Below are 21267 nucleotides of genomic sequence, written 5' to 3'. Positions count from 1 at the left end.
CTGCCTTACTTCCCTTGCTCCACCTAAGCCTGAAACAATGACAGGGTGGTGCTGCCCTGTGCTGAAAAGGGCGGGTTCCCCGGGTGATCAGGCCTAAGAAAGAGTATGTAAAATCCTGTGAAACCTTCTTTGTTTAGAATGCTCTCAGTTGAATGATAAGGGTCCAAGGAAGAAGTAAGTTTGTTCCTCAAAGTTTTACAGCTCTTTGACCCTGACTCAAAATAGGGCCTCAGACTTCCTTGTTACCTATTGTTTGATTCTTACTTCCTGGCAATGAGTAATGAGCTTTACCTGAATTCTTATGCAAACAAACCCAATAAAAAGCCTGCTGGGTGGGGGAATGAGGTGCTCTCCCCTAGGGAGGGTGGCCTAGGTGCTCTCCACTGAAGAGAGTGGCTGTTTCGTCCCTATTTCCCCACAGGACCTGGTTGTCTCTGTGTATGTTTTTCTTGGGTGTTGATGAGCCATCTGCAGCGTTCTGTGGTCACTGCCGGTTGGTGGTCATGACATAAATGTATTTTCTCTTTTGCCATTTTCTCAATAACATTTTCTTTTCTCTAGCTTACTTTAGTTTCAGACTATAGTATATCATACATATATGACATATAAAATACGTGTTAATCAGTTACTTATGTTATTGGTAAGTCATCCAGTCCACATTAAGTATTAGTGAAGATTTGGGGAGTCAGAAGTTTATACTTGGGTTTTTGACTGTGCAGGAGGTTGATACCCCGAATCCCCATGCTACTCAAAGGTGAACTGTATTACTGTTTTTGTTTTTAGTTGTAACTGGTTAAGCCAAAATAAGTAAATAAAGGAATTAAGTATGATGTTAACCAAGATAAATAAGTTTAAGACAACTTATTTCCTTTGAATAGGAAATAAGGTCTTTCTGAAAGAGGTGGTTGAGGCACAGCACTTGGAAAAAAATAAAATGTTGTGTTAACAAAAATAAACAGGTTAAGTAAGTAGCTTGTTCATAATTACAGTTATAGGCTCTGGAGCCTAATTTGACTTAAGATTCCTCTATATTTATGATGTTCCACAAAATTACTAACTTTGATGATAGACGTCTTAGAACCCCACGCGGTTCAGTTTGTTCCCTAATTTAATGCTATATGACATTGTCTATGAACCCCTAATTTATAAAAATAGGTGTCTGTGACTTTAAATATTCTGGTGTTTTCATTAACCCTGAAATATTGAAAAGTGGCTTTAACTGAGGTAGCACCAAAAAATGAGCAAATAATTCATTTCTTTAAGAATTAACTATCATTCTCTTTGATGTTATCCTACAGGATACGCAATTTTTTAAATTAAAAAACAAACAAAAAACAAGCCTCACAATGTTTTAGTAGTCACATCATCAAATCTTAAGACAACAGGTTTTAAAACACTGAACTGTTTGCTAGCCTGTGAACTGCAGTTATGGAATTACAGGAAAAAAAATCTATTTCTGAATCTTTTTTTCATAGGAAATATTGTTCTGAACCTTTGAAACTGATTAAATGTAGCACTACAGCATATGATTAAAATAAAACTGCCTCACTAGATTAGATGTAGAATATTTTACAAAACCCAAGAAGTTTAAGACATCTTTAAAACACTTCTTTGCTCTGGCCTGTGTGGCTCCATTGGCTGGAGTGTAGTCCCAAGCACCGAAAGGCTGCAGGCTGATCCACAGTCAGGTCTGATACCTACGTTGCGGGTTCCATCCCTAGTCAGGGCGTGTGCAGGAGGCAACCTATTGATGTCTCCTTCTCCCTCTCCCTCACACCAATAATGTATCCTTGAACAAGGATTTTAAAAAAGTGACACGCTTTGCATATATATTTTAAGAGCAGAATTAACTTGATAAAGAAAAACAAAGTGGGGTGTGACCAGAATCCACCTATGGGATTAAATGCTGAGCATTTTAGAGACAGGTAACAAATGAGACAAAGCTTTTCAATGATGCCACTACCATTTGTACTAGCTACTAATGCTGTAACGTGGTGCAGCCAGGGCCCCCACCCTCAAACAAAGGATTTGAAATGGGGTCCAGAACTCGGGGTGTCCAGGAATTATAAAATATAGGATATCCTCACCCCCACAAGTCTGAACTGGGGGGTGGGACACATGGAGCAGGGTTATTGAGTTATTTTGTATGTCAACAGTTGGCCAGCTTTATATCTAATATGCAAAATTGGTTATTTAACATATCTATAACAACTGGTTAATTTCACAGATATGTTAAGTAGCTGTGGCCATGTTCTGAACCAGGGAGATGGGAGTGACTCTGACCCATGACCTAACTGGGAAGAAGTTCCCCCTGGTTGCAGCACCTGCATGAGAGCTTAGAAAACGTCTGCTCCATGCCTCGGGGCCACACCTGCACGGACTTACTGTGGCGGCCCAGAAAAGCTGGACATACACGGGAATGCTGGCAGGTGTAGCTGATTGTGGGAGGAGTCCCATGGGGATGCAGAGGAAGATCCCCACTGGGATTTAAACCCAGGCTGGGCAGCCATGCCACACAGAACACATGGTTTGGGTTGGAACCACAGCTGTGGGGCTCTCTTAACCACGGGGCTTACTTAGGAAGCAGGAAAGCAAGATGTAGCAACCATGCAGAGCTCTCTCTCAGCAGTTTGGAAGAATGCAGATGTTGTGGGAAGGAAAAGGGGTGAAAGGACTCTCACTGGTGGGCCATGAGAAGGTACCACATGGTTATGGATTAAGAACTAGAGATCACAACAACACAGCTGATAGTTCTGGGGACTCTGGGAGACCTTCTAGCTGAGCCATGGACTTCTACTCTTCCTGAGACATGGTACCCCAGACTGGCCTGCCAGGGCAAAGGGAAAGGAAGGGCTGTATTTCTTTGTGGTGTTTTAAGGGACTTTGGGATTTTAACGAAGATATTAAGTCATCACTCTAAGTCTGTATAACTTTTGAATAAATAGCCCCTTTCCTTTTCACCAAACTCTGACGTTGAGAGCCATAATTCCTAAGAGATGCAAGCAAGGCAAACCTAGCACAGGGGGACCCCGGAAGAGGGGAGATCCATTTGGTAACAGTATCTCCCCACACAGTCTGTTCTGTAACAATACTCCAACCATCAAGCATCCTCTGGGATCAAATACAGGTTTATTACTTGACTAGTTTATTACACACAATATTCAAATGTAAATGTTCTTTTCTACTGCTCTGAAATGCTTCCAAAATTAGATTATCAACTTAATGTTAACTATGGTCTTCTTTGGAATACCCATTACATGAAGTCAGCAATTACACAGTGTGTGTGCAACACTCCTGATGTTGTGTGTACAACATCACTCCTTCCCCCATAGGAAATGTGAGCAAGAGAACTCAACTGTGTGCCTGCTGAGCTTGAACAGCATTTCAAAATGATGCACCATTCTATCGAGGTACCATCCTCAGGCTAGGAATCTTTTAAACATTAATAAGATTAAACTGCTTCTTCAGTATATAATAAAGCATCTCTAAAAACTGTTGTGTGCCAACAGTTTAAATGCCAGTCCTCTTTTTAATGCATATCCCATCACATGCCTATTATCTAACTAAAACTAATGGTTACTGGATCTATTGGAATGGAGGAAGAAGAAAATAGGTTTCCCAAGAAAATTCATCCAAGTATTTAGTATGTTCACAATGCATAATTCTGAAAGTGATAATTGAACTCAATCCTAATTATTTAATAAAGTTCATAGGCCTACATATTAAAACCTGTGAAGTTATATCAAGGTACTATATGCATCCTGCATTTATCAAGATCCATTTTCCACTACTAATTTAATGTATAACTAACACAAAAACTTCAAGAATTATATATTACAGTCCTGACTGACCGGCATGGCCTCAGATGGCTGGCCATCGGGCATCTTCCCACAAGGCAAAGGGTCACTGGGTTAGATTCTCAGTCAGGGCCCCTGCCTGGGTTGCAGGCTGGTCCCTGTTTGGAGTGTGTGCATGCAAGAGGCAGCCAATGATGCTTCTCTCACACATCGAAGTTTTTTCCCCCTCTTTCTCCCTCCCTTCCCCCCTCTCTAAAAATTAAATAAAACCTTTAAAAAAAGAATTATCTACTGTAAAAAGAACATACATCTTTAAATGAGACTTAAGAAAATTCATAATTTAGTATTTATATTGTGCAATAAAACATTTCACTTTTCAGCATAAATAAAAGCAGCTACCAATTACTCAGAGACTGGTTAAAATTTAAAGATTAAGTTCTGTCTGTTTCTCTTGCAAGGGAATGATGAAATGGGCAGATACAAATTTTTTATCTTTATTTGAAATCTCTTTAAAAACAAGTTTCTATTTCACGGGGGTGTAAGGTACAACACAGGAAATATAGTCAATAGTATTTCAATAACTACAGTGTTGTGTCGTGTATAGTGCACTCCCATGTATAATGTGCACCCATGTTTTTGGCCCAAATTTTCAGGGGAAAAAATATTTCACTTTTAATTTTTTAATTTTTTTTGATTTATTTATATTTGGAAACAAAATTGATTATTGTATTCCAGGGTATTTTGCATACAGATATCTTTATTGCTTTCTAGAGTTACACTTGTAACATATAAGCATAAATAAAAGAAATGAAAAACATTTATATAGATATGGAATTAGTACTACCCTATATAACTCACACCCTTACTTTTCCCTCAAAAAATCGGGCAAAGGCCCTGGCTGGTGTAGCTCTGTGGACTGAGTAGCAGCCTGCGAAACAAAGGGCTGCTGGTTCAAATCCCAGTCAGGGCACATGCCTGGGTTGCAGGCCAGGTCCCCATTTGGGGGCACATGAGAGGCAACCACACACTGATGTTCCTCTCCCTGTCTTTCTCATTCCCTTCCCCTCTCTCTAAAATAAATAATAATCTTTTTTCAAAGATTAAAAAAAATAGATGTTGTTTCAAAAAAAATTGGGCAAAAAAAGTACGCATTATACTTGGCAAAATACGTAAGTATGGGTGCCAGTGGGTGCTGGAAATATCAGGGGAACACTTTGTCAAGTATATTGAAACTAATACAAAGTATTATTGAATGTAAACTGTAACTGAAAAAAAATTTACTTAAAAAAAAAGAAATACATAAATAATCCGCATCCTAGGGAAATTTTAATTTCATGAGATATTGAGTTAATTCCTCATTGTAACAAAGAATCACTGCTATCCGACTTATCTTTTTTTGATATTAGAGGTAGTTACTATCTCATTTGCATGAGTAGGTTTCTGAAATTTTATGCATACTAATAAAATGTTTTAATTAAGTGTAATAATCGATTTTGTTATATATTTAAAGTTATGATTCTAGCCTGTTTTTTTTTAAATGACAAGCAACACTTAGCTTACATAACATTAATTATATCCATGCCCATTCCTTCTTGTTCTGTTCTGTACACTTTTCCCTCAGGTTGGGGCGGGCAAACAGAATACAAAAATCTATATGCCATCATTACTTAGTAATGTTCATATTATACCATGGCTCAAGGCAATTTGTATTATCCAAAATATATTATTGTCATAAGCATAATTTTAAGAAGCTAGCAAATTCATTTTACTTTTACTTCACTAGCTTCCACTTCTAAAATAACAATATTCCTTTATTCAAAATAAGAAGAGCTGGGGGAAATGTTAATTACATAAACCTATTTTCACATCCTGGAAGTGTGAAGATTTTAAAAAAAATTTCTTTAGTCATTAAACATAGTACTTCCTACCTGTAAAGAGTATTCAGGTTCCCACATATCCTCCAATCCATTAGAATTTTCAAATTAAAAACCTGTGTAAACATTACATTATATTACACACTTCCTTTCTGCTCACCATGGAGATACAATATTGTTTTCTCCCATAACAGATACAGTTGCTTCTATATTTACCCATCTGTTAAGGAAGTATATGACCACAAACGTATTGAAAACAAACAGAATAAATGTTATCAAATCCTCACCATCTCAACACCTTTTCTGGCTAACAGATGTTTCACACGAGAAAACCAGGTCAAAAATCAATGTTGGGGAGGAAACAAGAAAAAACTTTTTTTAAAAATATGCAACAATTTAGTAATTGTACTGCTATAAAACAAAATAAAACCTCATAACAATAATAGAACTTATATTTTAAAAACAGAGCTGGCTGGAAAAGCAACCTCCAGTCATGTGGGAAACTCTTCTGCCTTTGGATTGCAGAACTAAAAGTAATTTCCTCTATTTTTCCGTATTTCAAAAATTTGCTGTTTAATGAAGAAATGAGATTAAAATAAATTAAGGCAAGAAACAATGATGCAGTATTTGCAGGGGAAAAAAGTCAAAAAGAAAGTATGAACAACCCAAACTCATAATTAAAGCAAGCTTTAAACAAAATCTGCTGTAAACAGTAGGTAAATTTTATACAATTCAAAAGTACTTAGATTTTTGAACTATGACTTCAGACAGTGAAATCAAATAGTACTTAACTGGGTAAAAATTAGGAAACCTGATTTAGGCCTTCAAGGAGACATACCTGATCATTCTACTGGTAGAGGGAAACAAGCAGGTGATACACATTATTACTATAGTCTGTGAAAACATAATATGAAAAGCAAAACAAATGGTACTAGGAATATTCAGTAATTTGTTCACAAAAAAAATACAAGAAGCCAATTGGAAAGGGCTGTAAAACGTTCTGTCCCTGACTCCAGATTCATTATTTCACCTGCCAAGAATGAGCACAGGCACTTGGTTTCATCAGGGAACAAGAGATTGCAAATCTATGCTCTAATGAAACTTACATGCTATTAGGACAAATGGGATGATGATTTATGTTTAAGATGTTAATTTATGATTTATAAAAGCAAAAATTTTAGAAAAGACTGAAGTATTCTGCCTATTGCATATGATTGAAGAGGTTAATTGAAATGTATTTGGAGTAAATATGTAGTTTACCTGTACTTTGAAAAGCTTATTCATTCTCTATCCATGTCAGAAAACAGCCTATTAAGTCACACAACATTGAGCAAGACATGTAGGCCTTCACCGTACTTCAGTTACTAGTTTTGAACACGCTCTTATGGTAAGAACCACATTAAATAGTGGCTTAAAATAGTGGCAATAGTGGCAAATAGTGGCAATGTGGCTTAAAACCTTCCGGGTGTAACCAATGGGCCTTGGCTACTGCCAACAAAGATGACCAAGGACCACCAGGACCTTGTGTTCTCTAGGACCACCACCTGGACATGTTACATGTATGTAACATGTTTCATTAACAGAACAAATAGCATACAGGGTTGATCTCAAAGAAATGCCATGCTTGCAGCTGGTCCCATCAGGTAAACATGCCCCCTTTTCTCTTTCCTCTACTTGGTAGAACATGTAAAAAGTACTGTGGCCTTAGTTTTTAAAGTTCATTTATTCCACCTTTTAGTTTTCAATGAAAAACAGCAACAACAAACTTAACTTTGTAACAGACTACCAGCCATTTGTGCAATGAGTCGAGAAGAGTGGAGATATAAAAATGCAAAACAGCTGAGACCATCATCTCCAGCTAGTTTCACTATCTGGCGTTTTGGGTCTACCCGATATCATTACCAGGTTAAGGGTACCTTTCCGAAAATCCATACCTGGATTTTCCCCCCACTAAATCTGCAATAGACACAGGCCCATTATCCAGATGGCACAACTGAGTTGTGAGAACAATGATGTCCATTAACATCACATATAAAAATCTCATATGAAAATTATGCATCTTAAAACCTATGGATGGCTTCAGCAAAAGGTGGCAAGGAGACTATGAGCAAACTACTCCAGTTTCATGTATCAAGAGATTGATTGGGACAAACTGATACCAAATGCTCCCTAATACGATGAATCAAGAAGAGCAAAGTATATGTTATCACTGCCCTAAAAATGCAGAACCTGAATCTAAATATGAGAAAACATAAATCTAAATTGTGAAATAGTTAAGAAAATAACTGAACTATACATTTAGGAACATCAAAGTTATGAAAGGCAAACAAAACACCAAGGGACTGGCCCAAGTTAAAAGATACTGAAGACACATGATAACTGAATGCAACATTCTATCCAGAATTTACTTCTGCTACAAAGAATATTATTTAGACAACTGACAAAATCTGAATGAAACTAACAGATTAAAAAATGGAATTATATCAATTTTAATTTTCTGGTTTTAATAACTGTACAGAGGTTATTAAGGCAATATCCTTATTTTTATAAATAATAGCTTCAGTGTTAAGTTTATAATGTCTACTTCTTATGTTCAAATGGTCCAGGTTAAGATGTTGTGTGGTGTGTGCAAATATAGAGAGGGATAAAGCAAATACAGTAAAGAAGGTTAACATGTGGTACCTGGGTGAACTTCTGTAATATTCTTGCAATTTTTCTATGAACTGAAATCATGTAAGAATAAAAAGGTCGCACTCAGAGAAAAGCACTAAGCTCCAGATCAAGGAGCTGGCATGACCCTGCTTGCCACGAAACATGGTGCTGAAAAACCTATCAAAGAACATTAATGGAAGGTGACACAGAAGAGACTCTGTGACCAACTCCCCGGCACAGCTTATATGTTCTTATGAATATTATTTAAAAATTGCTTGCTATAGATTTAAAGTATGATAATACCCAGTACTGGTGCACAATTGCCTGTTGGGAGTTTAAATTTGTGCAATCTTTTTGGAAAACATTGTGGAAATGTGTATTACAAGTCAAGATGTACACTGCTTTGAATTCCTAACCATTTCAATTGTGGAAATTTATTATATAGGTAGACAATTTGTGACTGTGCAAAAATACACATACAGAGGTATTCAAAAAAGCACCACTTGTATTTATTAATGAAACAAAACCCCACGTGAGCGATTAGGAATAGATTGCTGGTTACACACACAACACCCCCCAGTCAGGCCTACGTACACATACAAAAATCTATCTGGTCAGTAGCATTAATTTTGAAGAGAAAATAAGACCTACAGTTTCACCCCCTCCCAAATGCATATATAAAACAACACACACATATATTCTTTACACAATTATTAGTGATGATGGGTAGTCAGCAACAAAAATCCTGTTTTGCTCTAGAATGCATTACATAAGTTGACATTTTATTCTTTACTAATTGTCTGGCTTAGGTAAATAGCAAAATACAATCACAGTCTCTAGACATCAAAAGGATTTTCATACAGCAAGTCTAGAATAAGGTGGCTCCAAATAAAAACAGAGAATGGCATATAAGAGTTTACCCACCCCCAAATTAACTTGAACATATTATTGCTGATAAAGTTCAAAAGTAGTAAAAATGCAATGCCACCAAATGTGTACAAATAGGTACTGAAATACATGTACAAGAATGGCTGTAGCATCATCAGACATAAAAACTCAAAACTAGAAACAACCCAATGACCACTGTCCGAGGATCAGATAAATTATGGAATAACCATACAACAGAGTGCTATTCGGCAATGAAAGTGAACAAACTGTTACTACGCATGCAAACTATTACTGCATGATTACTAGCAAACAAAAGTGAGAATCCAAAGCACAAAACTGTATGGTGTTTGACAGAATAGTTACCGTTTTGACAGGGACACACAGAGACTAGGAGGGGCCACAAGGAGGGCTTCTGGGGAGCTGGTAATATTCTAGGTCTTCATTTGTGTGGCGATCACCCATGCATATGCACTTTGTGAAAATTCACTTTATTGTACACTTGTGAGTTGTGTGTTCTGTTCTTCTATAGGTATGCTACTTTAATTTAGAAATATATTTCTTATACACGTATTTTAAAGTTTTTGGAATGAATGGCTGGTTTTGGGAACAAGTTCTTTCCTGGTTGAAAAATGTTCTTTCCTGGACTTTATTCTGATGTCTTCAAATTCTATTTTAACACCAACATTTTACAAGGTGATGATTTCTTGTCCTCAGCTACACCAACAGGATGTATATATTTCATATGGAGAAAATTTAAATATTAAGTCAATGAGGATGTAAGTTCTGACAAAACTGGTCTTCTTCCCTTTCCATCCAGATTTCAGAGAAGCTGTTCCAACAATCTTCTCTGCTACTTAGTAAGCAAAAGACTAGGATTGACTATGGTCCTGTTTGGCAAACCATCTATCACAAGAGCACACATTTTAAAAAAAATTATTAATTATGCAGTGTCATGGACAAGTACTGAATATATACGAGGATTAGAATGCTCCTGTTGTTAATTTTAAAACTAGCTTCCTTTGCCTAGCTCACTTAAACTGAGATGAACAGGAAGGAGAAAATGGTGTAATTGTTTTCCTAGATTCTTGGTATCTTTTTCTCTCATTGACCACTTAACGCACATTTAAGCACCCGTTGTGTGTTGGACATGGCACCAGATGCTGGGAACTCAGGGCAGCAGATCAGAAACACGGCCCCAACCACGGCAAACACACTGCCCTGGCAGCTCCACGGGGTGCACGCGTCTCGCTTCATACACATCTGACTCTCACAAGGCAGGTGCTGTTCTCAATGCATGGACGAAGACATCAGCTTAGAAACTACCTTGCCCAAGTTCGCAAAATGGTGGATTTGTTTCAAAGTGTAACCGGAGTACAATGTCCTTGTTTCCCATATATTCTACATTGAGATAGAATTTAACTGCATGTGAAAAGGGTGCACAGAGACTAAACTTTTATGACAGAATTAGGAAATGCACTAATTGATCCTAAAAATTTCTATGCTACAGCATAGATTTAGTTTGCTCATGTGAGGACTCAACAGTAAACCTGAAAAGAAACCTTCTTTCATTATCCTCCTAACAACTTCCACTACTGACTAAATTTTATAAGGGCAAGGGGTAAATTTTTCTTTGATTACTAAAATGTGAGAAAATGTTTTCTAAAGTCATAAGTACATAAAATTCAGGAACTCTAAAGGCACCTACCAGGAAAGCCACACTTTGGCTACTGCATACACATAAGCATACAGACCCGAGTGCAACCACACATATGCATGTCCTAAGTCTGACAACTACTCTGGAACTTTCCCTGAACCAGGGGGACAAACAGGCTATGATTGCAGTGGGAACTATGAAAGTCTCAAGACTTGAGTGTTTGTACTACCACAAAGTCCATTTGTTTTCTTAGTTGAGAAGGATCAGGAATCTACACACACATCTTCAGTTTAACAAAGAAGTGTTGGGAACTGCCCCGCCTGGTATCAGAAGCTGTAACCCCCGCCAAGGCTAAGGCTGAGGGAATGACCTTGGACCATAGCCAGCAAGGAGACAAAAGCTTATCTCCCTGGCAGGAGCACCGCTTCTGCTCCTTTTACTTCACCCTGCCTGGCCCCCCCAATGCTTGGTCGGTTAGCCAATGATGGGTAAGATTCCCCAAGGGGGGAACGACCTAAGACAGGCATGATCACATGGGAGGCCCCCCAAGGAAGGACTTTGGGGGCTACAGCAAAAGGGGGTGATGGACCCTTGCCCCTCAGCTTTGACATAGCCTAAGTCCTCAGTGTCTGGGAGAAAATCTCCTTATCTCTTGGCTGCCTTACTTCCCTTGCTCCACCTAAGCCTGAAACAATGACAGGGTGGTGCTGCCTTGTGCTGGAAAGGGTGGGTTCCCTGGGTGATCAGGCCTAAGAAAGAATATGTAGAATCTTGTGAAACCTGCTTGGTTTAGAATGCTCTCAGTTGAATGATAAGGGTCCAAGGAAGAAGTAAGTTTGTTCCTCAAAGTTTTACAGCTCTTTGACCCTGACTCAAAATAGGGCCTCAGACTTCCTTGTTACCTATTGTTTGATTCTTACTTCCTGGCAATGAGTAATGAGCTTTACCTGAATTCTTATGCAAACGAACCCAATAAAAAGCCTGCTTGGGCGGGGGAATGGGGTGCTCTCCCCTAGGGAGGGTGACCTAGGCGCTCTCCACTAGAGAGTGGCTGTTTCGTCCCTATTTCCCCACAGGACCTGGTTGTCTCTGTGTATGTTTTTCTTGGGTGTTGATGAGCCATCTGCAGCGTTCTGTGGTCACTGCTGGTCGGTGGCCGAGACAAAGAAGTTCTGCAATCTTCATTTTTCTAGTGGTAGAGCTTACACAGAGACAGGTCCAGCCCAAACTGTATCACACTGTGTTTGTCTGATCTCTACAACAGACAAACCTCTAACACACAGCTTGGTATTCTAAAGTACTAGAATTTAGCAGTACATCTGCCTTTCATTTTCCTTGTAATCACTATAGATCAGAACATTTATGAAGGGGATAGCCGAAATAAGGTCTAATGTATAAAGGAAAGGCTATGATTGAAGTTCATAAGGAGTTAGGCTGTCTCAAAGAAGCCTGACCCTACAGGGGAAAAAATTAAAAATAATAATGATCATTTTAAAACATGTAAGATAGGACACTGAGTTAAAAGGGAGGATATTCAATAAGCAAAAATGATAAAATGATCAAAATTCATATATTTGGAAAGGAGAAGAGCTTTCCAAAATGTTTCTAGTAACACCACTGCATGAATAAGGAAATGCCTTTCTGCTTGAGTATTAATACCCCAAACATTTCTTTTGAATTATAATTTAACTTTCTGTTATCACATGTCATATAATAATCAAACCTACATTTGCGGTAAAGCTCAAAACCAATCTGAAGCAGTCTTAACCACAATTCAAAGCTTGCCGAAGTGTTTCTGAGCCGCTAACCTGTCTTGCTGCCTCTCTAGGCGGACTTCCTAGGACCTGAAAAGCAGTCCCAGCAGCTAGCCTCACAGGAGGGCCTGGGATGCTGAAAGAGGAATGCGCAACACGGGGCACAGGGGTGGACAGGGCAAAATGTGACACCAAACTGCTTTGCCTTGGGTGGTATACTACAGGAAGCCTAATACTTCAATCATCATTTGAGGAGGCTCTGGTCAGCATAGGCAAAGGAAAAGTTCTGAATTGAGAATCACTATGAAGTGATTACAAGTACAGATCACCAATAATTTATGGTGGTACAACAGTAGTACAGCAGCAAAAGCCATGGCAGTTTGAGGGTAGCCATGAGGAACACAAAGGTAAAGTCTACACGGGTAGGTGTAGACTTAACTTTCAGTTTGGCTCATGCATACTATGTGTTTACTTGGTATTTGTCTGTGCTATTTTAAATTATACAAACTGCCAAGCTGTTGTGTTACAGAGTTAACTGCACTACATTATATTCTGCAACTAGAAAACAGCTTTTCTTTCAAGATGAGCTTCCTTGTAGCAACTTATTTCTTAATGTTTCAATTTCATCAATTTCTACACTTGCATGGTGCATGCTCCTTTACTACATGTAGTCTCTCTTCTACAGTGTTAGTATCACTGACATTTCCCTCATTCTTGCCTTCTGTAACAATTCATTGACAAATGCCACCAACAACTGTATTCCCAAATGATCTCCTATATTTCCACTCCCTGATTCCATAAAGTTAGATGAAGTTCTCATTACTACTTACATTCATAGCTTGTTAAACTGGCCTCATATATAGGTGTATCTCTTTTTATTGCGCTTGACAGATGCTAATTCCAGGCCCTGCTCCTGCCAAGTTTAAGGCAAGACCCTCCACCAGCAAAATCTCCTGGGTGTGCCTGTGTACCAAAAGGCAAGGAAAAAATTCCGAGATGTCCTGAACTAAATTACAGTGGGCCAGAGGGTGGAAGAGAAAAGGGGGTTAAGCAGTTAACTGCTGCAGAGAACAACCAACAAGAGTGCTCACACTCCTTAGCGTATGTTGGAATTACTAAATAACTTCCAGGTGGCTATTATTGAAGATTATCTAAACAAGAATAAATAGGCCAGGCATAGGACCTCAGAACCCCAGGAGTTTTTATTTACCCTTGGGCTTTGCCTATTCCCTAGCCCAGATTCTCCCACTCATGTACCCTTTGTTTAGCTAATGTAAAGGTAAAGTCTTTCAGGACTGGTTACATCTTTCTCCCCCTAGTCATTGTATAAAGAAGCCTTGCAAAACTCCAGAGGGACACACTGTCATTCCTACCTAGCCATGCCACTGGGGGTTTAGCCTCAAGACTTTTTTGCTAGCAGTGGCCTAATAAATGTTTTCTTTTAATAAAAAGACTTTCAGCCAGGAAGTTAAATTTTTTCTTTTACAAAGAATAGACAAGCGGAATGCAGCAAACAGAATATACCTCCTTAGATGTGCTATTACTTCATTCTCATTAACAATCTCTTAAAGGTAGACATCATTTCAAACTTAAAAGAAAGACATGAAGCGCAGAATGTCACAAGGTAGGAGGACTTCCCCCTACTTCTGATTACACACTGACCATGCTGAGGTTGAAGATAGTAAGAACTACATATAAATATAAGGAATCCATACTCTGATCCTTAAGCCATTTATTTTCTGTGCCTTTCCAAACTAATGACCTTGTTTTTTATAATTATTATTCCTAATCCACTGATAAATTAATGCCAATGTTTTTCCATTGAACCACCTACTACGTGAAGAAAATATTTTATATTTCAGAAAAAGCATTTCTTACTCTGCAAACTATTCCTGAACAAATCAAGACTGTTTACTCCCAAGGATTAAAAACTAGTAATCTAACCAGAAAATATAAAACAATGGCATGAGGTTAGATAAACCAAGAAAATCAGATTTTATTAACAGGTCTAGGGAAGAGTCAAATACAGACCCTTTCAAAACTGTAAGTATCCCAGGAATGAAGAACGTCCAGCCTGTTAGCACAATAAATTGGAGACGCACAGTGAATTTTTTTTTTAAATCTTTATCCAAGAATACGTTCATTGATTTTGGGGGGAGGGAGAGAAAAAGAGGGGGGGGGGTGAGGAGAGAAACATGAATGAGAGAAACATCAATGTATTGCCTCCTGGGATCAACGGACCAACTGAGCACTGGGCCAGGGCTGAACAGTGCATTTTTAGGCCATCACTTGTGTACTGGACAACACTTTTTTTTAGTGGCATAAGCACACACTACAGAAACATGGCTAAAGCTATAACCTTGTATTATTCTTATTAAACTTAACTTGAGTACATACAATATTGACATCAAGTTTTCATATACAAGTCTGTACACAGTATGTAATCACTAAAGAATGAACCATAATAAGTTATCTGTTAAAAAAATTTAAGAAGTGACAAAAACAAAAATTATCATGGAATCATAGCTGGTATTAACTTTACAAATGTTACACTGAAAAAAGGAACAATTTTACTAAGCTCAAAGAGCTAAAATGATGATTAATTTCTTCAATGAAATTATCTGTGGACAAAAAACAAGGCACATAACAAACCTGACAAGCTCAGGGAGGCCAGCATGGTGGGCCGTACAAATTTAGAGACCTGAAGTAATCATGTGGGATGGTCTGAAATTAGAACAGTCCGACTACTAAAAGCCAGTGGGGGTGGGTAGGCATGTTCTAGGCCCCTTCCTTCCAGACAAAGGTCAGTCTTCTTAACTGAGCCTCTCTGTTGTCTTTTTTGCATCTTCATAGCAAACATTTGGAATGTGAGGTAGCACCAGAGCAGGGACCACAAAACCCCTCACTGTTATTGTTATCCTGTTAACGTTTTTTTTTTTTAATTGATTTTCAGGGGGAGGGAAGAGGGAGAAATAGATCTATGTGTTGTTCCACTTATTTATGCATTCATTGGTGAGTCTTGTGTGTCCAGACCAGGGATCAGACCCAGAAACCTGGGGGAATCAGGAGGACGCTCTAACTGAGTTACCTGGCCAGGGCTGTTAATGTGTGAATTGTTAACTGCAAACTATCCTATACCTAACAAATGTAAAAGATATGTATGTCCTTGTTTTACTTTTTATCCAGTCCCAGAGATTTCCAGTTTTGCCTTATCCTGCCTCCCTAATCAATCACCAATGGATGTCATGGAACCCTTTATGCCTCCTTTAATTGTAATGTTTAAAATAAGGTGCAAAATTGCTGTTCTCTTGAGCATTTTCTCAATCCACTGAGATTTTGCTTCCCAGCAATTGTTGTCAATTTGGCTCAAAGTCATAAAAATTCTAAGCAGGTTTAAACATTTCTTACAGTCACAGTCTCTTATGAAAAATGCCTTAAAATGCTACAATGCCATAAGTTACCATTACCTGCTCAACAGCAGAGATGTTAGTGAAGCATGTTGACACTCCAAAAAAGTGATAATCCAGCTTCTAACAAATTCTATGAATAACTGGTGTCAAGGTCTAAATGGGGCTACAAACAATACACCTGAAAAGGAGCCCTTAGCAGTTTATATTACTTCTTGTACTTTTGTTGAATCTAAAACTAAATGATGGGTGATAAGAAAAAAATTCTGAGATGTTCTAACAAATTACAGTGGCTGAAGTGCAAAAGAAAGAATTACAACAAAGTACTTCTCACATTCCCTTTTGGCCTGTTGGAATTTTGGATTAATTTACAGGTGGCTATTTCAGAAGATTATCTCAGCCAGGCACCATCTAACCCTAATCCCCCCTGTTTACAAATGGGCTTTCTGGATTGCTACCTCCAGCCAATCTATAAAAGCAGCCAGCTTCTTCCACAGGCCCTGCTTCAACTTCCCCCAGCCCTCTGCCTACAGTTCATGTAAATTCTTCCAGACCATCTCCTTCTTCTCCCTCCCCCTCCCCCCCACTTGATGTATAAGAAGCCTTGCAAAACTCTGGTATGGCGAACATTCTATTCTTTTCTACCTAGCCACACTGCTGGGGGTTTAATTCCAAGCCTCAAGATTGGTCTTTTGGGTAGCATTTTTGGCTCAATAAAACCTTCCTTACAAAAAGACTATCAGCTATGGAAGTTAAAGATTTTTAGTTTAATATTTTGGTACCCAAAAGAGGGGCCAAGCTTTGAAGACACAGAAAGGAACTTTGCTCTTCCAAGTCACGGTGTGACATCCACAGCATCCCTTTGATGCTCACTGCACCCCAGGTGTGTTCCTTCATTTTCCTGCCCCTCTGACACCCAGGATTGTACAAACCCATAGTTCTACTGGGAGGGGTATTCCCTCCAGAAAGCACCTGTAAGTGGTGCCCAAAATGTGTCGAGGGATTGTTCCCTCAGCGTCCCTTCAGAGTGGGGTCCCTGCCCGTATCACGAGTGTTAAGGACACAGGTGGGTTTGAAGGGATGCCCTTAACTGTCTTTGTAGTTTAGTCGAGAAAACTAAGCTCATGGTGACATCTTGTGGGCATTGCATGTTATTACTGTTTGGTCTCCCCCCCTTCCCCAACCAATGCTATTAAGCTTAGCTTTGGAAACTCTGAGAATGGGCTTTTCCATGCTTGGAAGAGTAGCCATGGCATGAAGCAACACTCTACCGATTCAAAAACAGCTTTCCTAGCCTTGACTGGTTGAAAGCAATTTAAATTAAAGGAATCAAAATTCCAAACCTTCTCCTGCCACTCCCCACAAACACTGGAGGATTTAAAAATAAACAAGCTTGATTTGTACACATTTCTTTGTCTAAATGGACTAACCTTACCACTAAAAATGAATGGCAAGTTAGAATTGCTCAGAATCTTGTTCTCTCTTCTAAATTTAGATTGTCAGGAGAAAATATCTGTGAAGCTTGTTTCTTGGCCTAAGGTATGGATGGATATATTTTGAGTTATTTGTCCTAAGCTGGTTATTTCTGAATAAATAGGAAAAAACACCCTAAATTGGGTAAAGTTATAGATTTATAAAGAAAATTTTTAAAAAAGGGAAATTTTACATATGGTAAAGCTGAATAAGATTAAAAGTTATTTAAACGTATTTAAATATTAAAAGTAAGCTGATGCAAAACCAGTTTTGTTATTTTTCACTATGTTAAAAAAATAAAAGTTTTTTTCTTGTATTAATTGCTTTGCTCCAGATATTAGGAAAAAGTTTTCTACCTAGAAAGCAGATTCTATGTTTTATTAAAATAGTTGTGTTTTGCCCTGGCTGGTGTGGTTCAGTGGATTGAACGCCGGCCTGCCAACCAAAGTGTTGCCAGTTCTATTCCCAGTTGGGGCACATGCCTAGATTGCAGACCAGGTCCCCAGTAGGGAGGGAGTGTACAAGATGCAACCACACACTGATGTTTTCTCTCCCCCTTTTGCCCTCCCCTCACCCTCTCTAGAAATAAATAAAATCTTAAAAAAAAAAAGTTGTGTTTTATAGTGTCTTAATCAGGTACTTGATTTACTCAAGAAAACAACTCTCAATTCTAAGAACTAAGGTTTTACTAACAACAATAGGTAACCTGTATTTTTCTTTATCTTTTATTGTCACTTCGGGTAAATGGATAATTTTATATTGTTTCAAACTTCCCAGGGTTCAAGTTTTAAAAGGAGACTTTCTTAACCTGGAAATGGCTTTGGTTTATTTCAGTGGGTCCCTGGAATGCCTCAAAGATTTGTTCTCTCCTTATAAAACAGAAAATTTAAACTAATTAGGTCTATTTGATATATTAAAATTATATGGGAAGCTTTGTCAAATAAAGAATTATATTGTATTTTATACACAGTATTTTCATCATTTGTAATTCTAATTATCTCAACATGTTATGTTAGAGAAAAGCAAATTTCTTTGTCAACCACATTATATAATCAGATCTATAACATCATTTTAAGTTTTTCTTTTTGTCATTTGCTGTCATTGTTTTACTCTGATGCTTTTGCAAGCATGTTTCATCTTCAGAAAGATCCACGGAGATGACTGACTTAAGTCTAAAATACAGGTTTCAGAGAATAAAATTTTAGATCATACTTTAAACTGGATGAAGATTTATAGCACTCTAAAGAGCTGGAATCATGAAATACTGGCAAATGTTCAAGATAATTAATTATGGGACCAAATGACTGAGGATAATTAATTTTATGCTTTTTTGTTTGACACATTGCTAATCTTGTTACTTAATAACCTAGAGCAATTTGGTAAATTATCCCTTTGTCATTTATATTTTTCTCCTCACCTGATCCCTCCAGAATTTAATATTCTTTTCATGGCAATATGTTTATTTACAAAAATTCAATAAGAATCTGTTCTCTTCATAATAGGACACAAGTGAAAACTGGCTTTAATACCAAGGCTATGACTACAATGTCATGTTAGAGCAATTTTACAAGAGCTTATATGATCTATTGCTATTCTTGTTACATTTATACAATTAATCAGGTCAAATTATTGAAACCAGGCTTATGCAATAAACAAGTCTTAATTTGGCAATATTTGATAAAAATGATGGTTTTAGAGAAAAACTGTTTCACTAGAAACTATAATACATATTTATGGATCTAATACCCATGTTAGATCCATAAATATGTATTTATGGTTCAGATAATTGTCTTTAAAGTTTTCTTTTTTCACCTGTAAACTGGACTGAACTCTTTTAATTTTCTTAAATATTTGGCTATAACCCTCCAAACTAATTTCCATTTTTCTAACATCCTCTGGCTTGTAACTAAAATGCAGCTAGATGACAGTGATGGTATGTACACTTCAGAGAAGTCGCCCCAGCAGATCATGATTAACCAGTCTCAGGACACAATGCCACCACCGGAGGCACTCACTCTGCAGACCCAGAGAGCCTGCCTTCACCCAGCAACAGTACCTTTGTGCCTGACATCTAGAAATCTTGACTGACAGCCTTACAGACCCAGGAATTGCATTTAGAATTCACATTAATCATTAACTTTTCTCTTTTGTTTCCACAGAAAATACATATTATTTAGATGTCTATCTGCTTACAGTAAGTAACCTTTTAGCTGGTTGTCAGCATGGATAAGCTCAGTATCTAGGAAACTATTACAAGTTGGTTCAATACCTTGCCTTTTTAAAAATACTTGTTGCTTCTCTCAACTAACATTCATGCTTGCTTAACAGACTGAACTAGCCACCTATACCTTTCCAGAACAAGTTACTCTTCAAAAAAATTGAAATCCTCATCAGTGGCTAGTAACACGAAAACCTCTCTCATCACCTCACTGTAAGCCTTAGATTTCCCTCCATGAAACACGACCCCTTGGAACAATAAGCCTTCACAACAGCAACGTGGGACCATGCCCTGAATGCTATCATGCCCTGAATTGCTATAAAAAGGGCCATTTGACCATAATTCAAATTATGCCAACGTTCTATAGGGATGCTTTCTTCGAAAGATCTAAATGAAAGAGGGGAAAATGATAAGAAAAAAATCTTGTTCTAAATTAATTTACAGTGGCCTGAGAGTGAAAGAAAGTGACAGAACTGTAACAAAAGGCTTCTCACATTCCTGTTTTGCCTGTTGGAAATTCGGATTTCCAGGTGGCTATTTCCACAGATTATTTCAGCCAGGCATCATCTAACTTAGGGGTGTCAAACTCATTTTCATTGGGGGACCGCATCAGCCTCGTAGCTGCCTTCAAAGAACCAAATGTAATTTTAGGACTGTATAAATGTAACTACTCCTTAACAGTTAAGGGAGAGCTTGGGCTGCCGCCGGGTAGAAACAAGGTGCCGGGCCTGGTAAAACAAGGTGGAGGGCCGATTCGGCCCACAGGCCTTGTGTTAGCCACCTGTGATTTAAGTCCATGAGCCCCGCGTTGTTTACACATGGGTTTTCTGGACTGCTTACCTCCCAGCCACTCCACAGGAGCAGCAACTCAGACTCTGCTGGCCCTGCTTCACCTTCTCCCACCTTTTGCCTATAGCTCAAGTAAATTCTTTCAGACCACCTCTTTCTTCCTTCTTCCCCCACCCCCCTGGTAGTTTAGGTTCCATGCTCCAAGACCAGGCTTTGGGCTAATGTTTTTGGCTCAGTGAAACCCACGATTTTAGAGTTTAATATAGGAAAACCTGCGTACACCATGTGCGGGTCTCCAGCAATTTCACCCAGGCAATTTTTTTTTACTATGATAACGATAATCAAATGCTAATGTAAGACCCATTATGTGTAAGCTGCTAATAATGATGTGGTTAACAAATTAACTTCTGAGCTTTTAAAATGGTAGTAGCTCCAAAGTTTAAGAAATTCTCAAAGCTAAGTATAAATTTTAACTTGTCATTCTAATGGTTGATGTTTTTTCCTGGCTATCCATCAATGTTTTGATTGGTTTTATTTCTCAAGAATTAATACTAGAGGTTGGGTCATTTACTGTGAAAGAGGAATGCTACTTGTCCTGCGTCAGTCCTCTTCACTTTGGGACTGAAACCTGCAATTTGAAAATCACAGCTTTAGAAGATGCACAAATCAGTCACCTTTCACTGAAGAGGAAAAGCCCAAAGAACTGAAAACATCAGTTGAATAGTGATTGTTTATTTAACTCTAGGAAGACCACAGGAGAA

General features: G+C 38.2%; 1 protein-coding gene across 7 annotated transcripts in view; it reads right to left on the bottom strand.

Annotated features, from left to right (window-relative positions):
* The window catches only part of RBPJ (recombination signal binding protein for immunoglobulin kappa J region), a 216859-nt gene that overhangs the window by 47746 nt on the left and 147846 nt on the right, over positions 1–21267 (bottom strand). For 3 of the 7 annotated variants that reach the window (XM_045834247.1, XM_045834246.1, XM_045834248.1), the window contains one exon: positions 5726–5787. The exons of the other annotated variants lie outside the window; for them this stretch is intronic. In XM_045834247.1, the coding sequence (XP_045690203.1) occupies positions 5726–5766 (41 nt within the window). In that variant the 5' untranslated portion in view covers positions 5767–5787. The remainder of the gene's footprint in view (positions 1–5725; positions 5788–21267) is intronic. 7 annotated transcript variants of the gene reach the window in all.

Source organism: Phyllostomus hastatus, unplaced genomic scaffold, assembly GCF_019186645.2.
Source record: "Phyllostomus hastatus isolate PE091 unplaced genomic scaffold, TTU_PhHast_1.1 phas_contig_196, whole genome shotgun sequence".
Lineage (NCBI taxonomy): Eukaryota > Metazoa > Chordata > Mammalia > Chiroptera > Phyllostomidae > Phyllostomus > Phyllostomus hastatus.
This window is presented reverse-complemented; position numbering and strand designations above follow the sequence as displayed.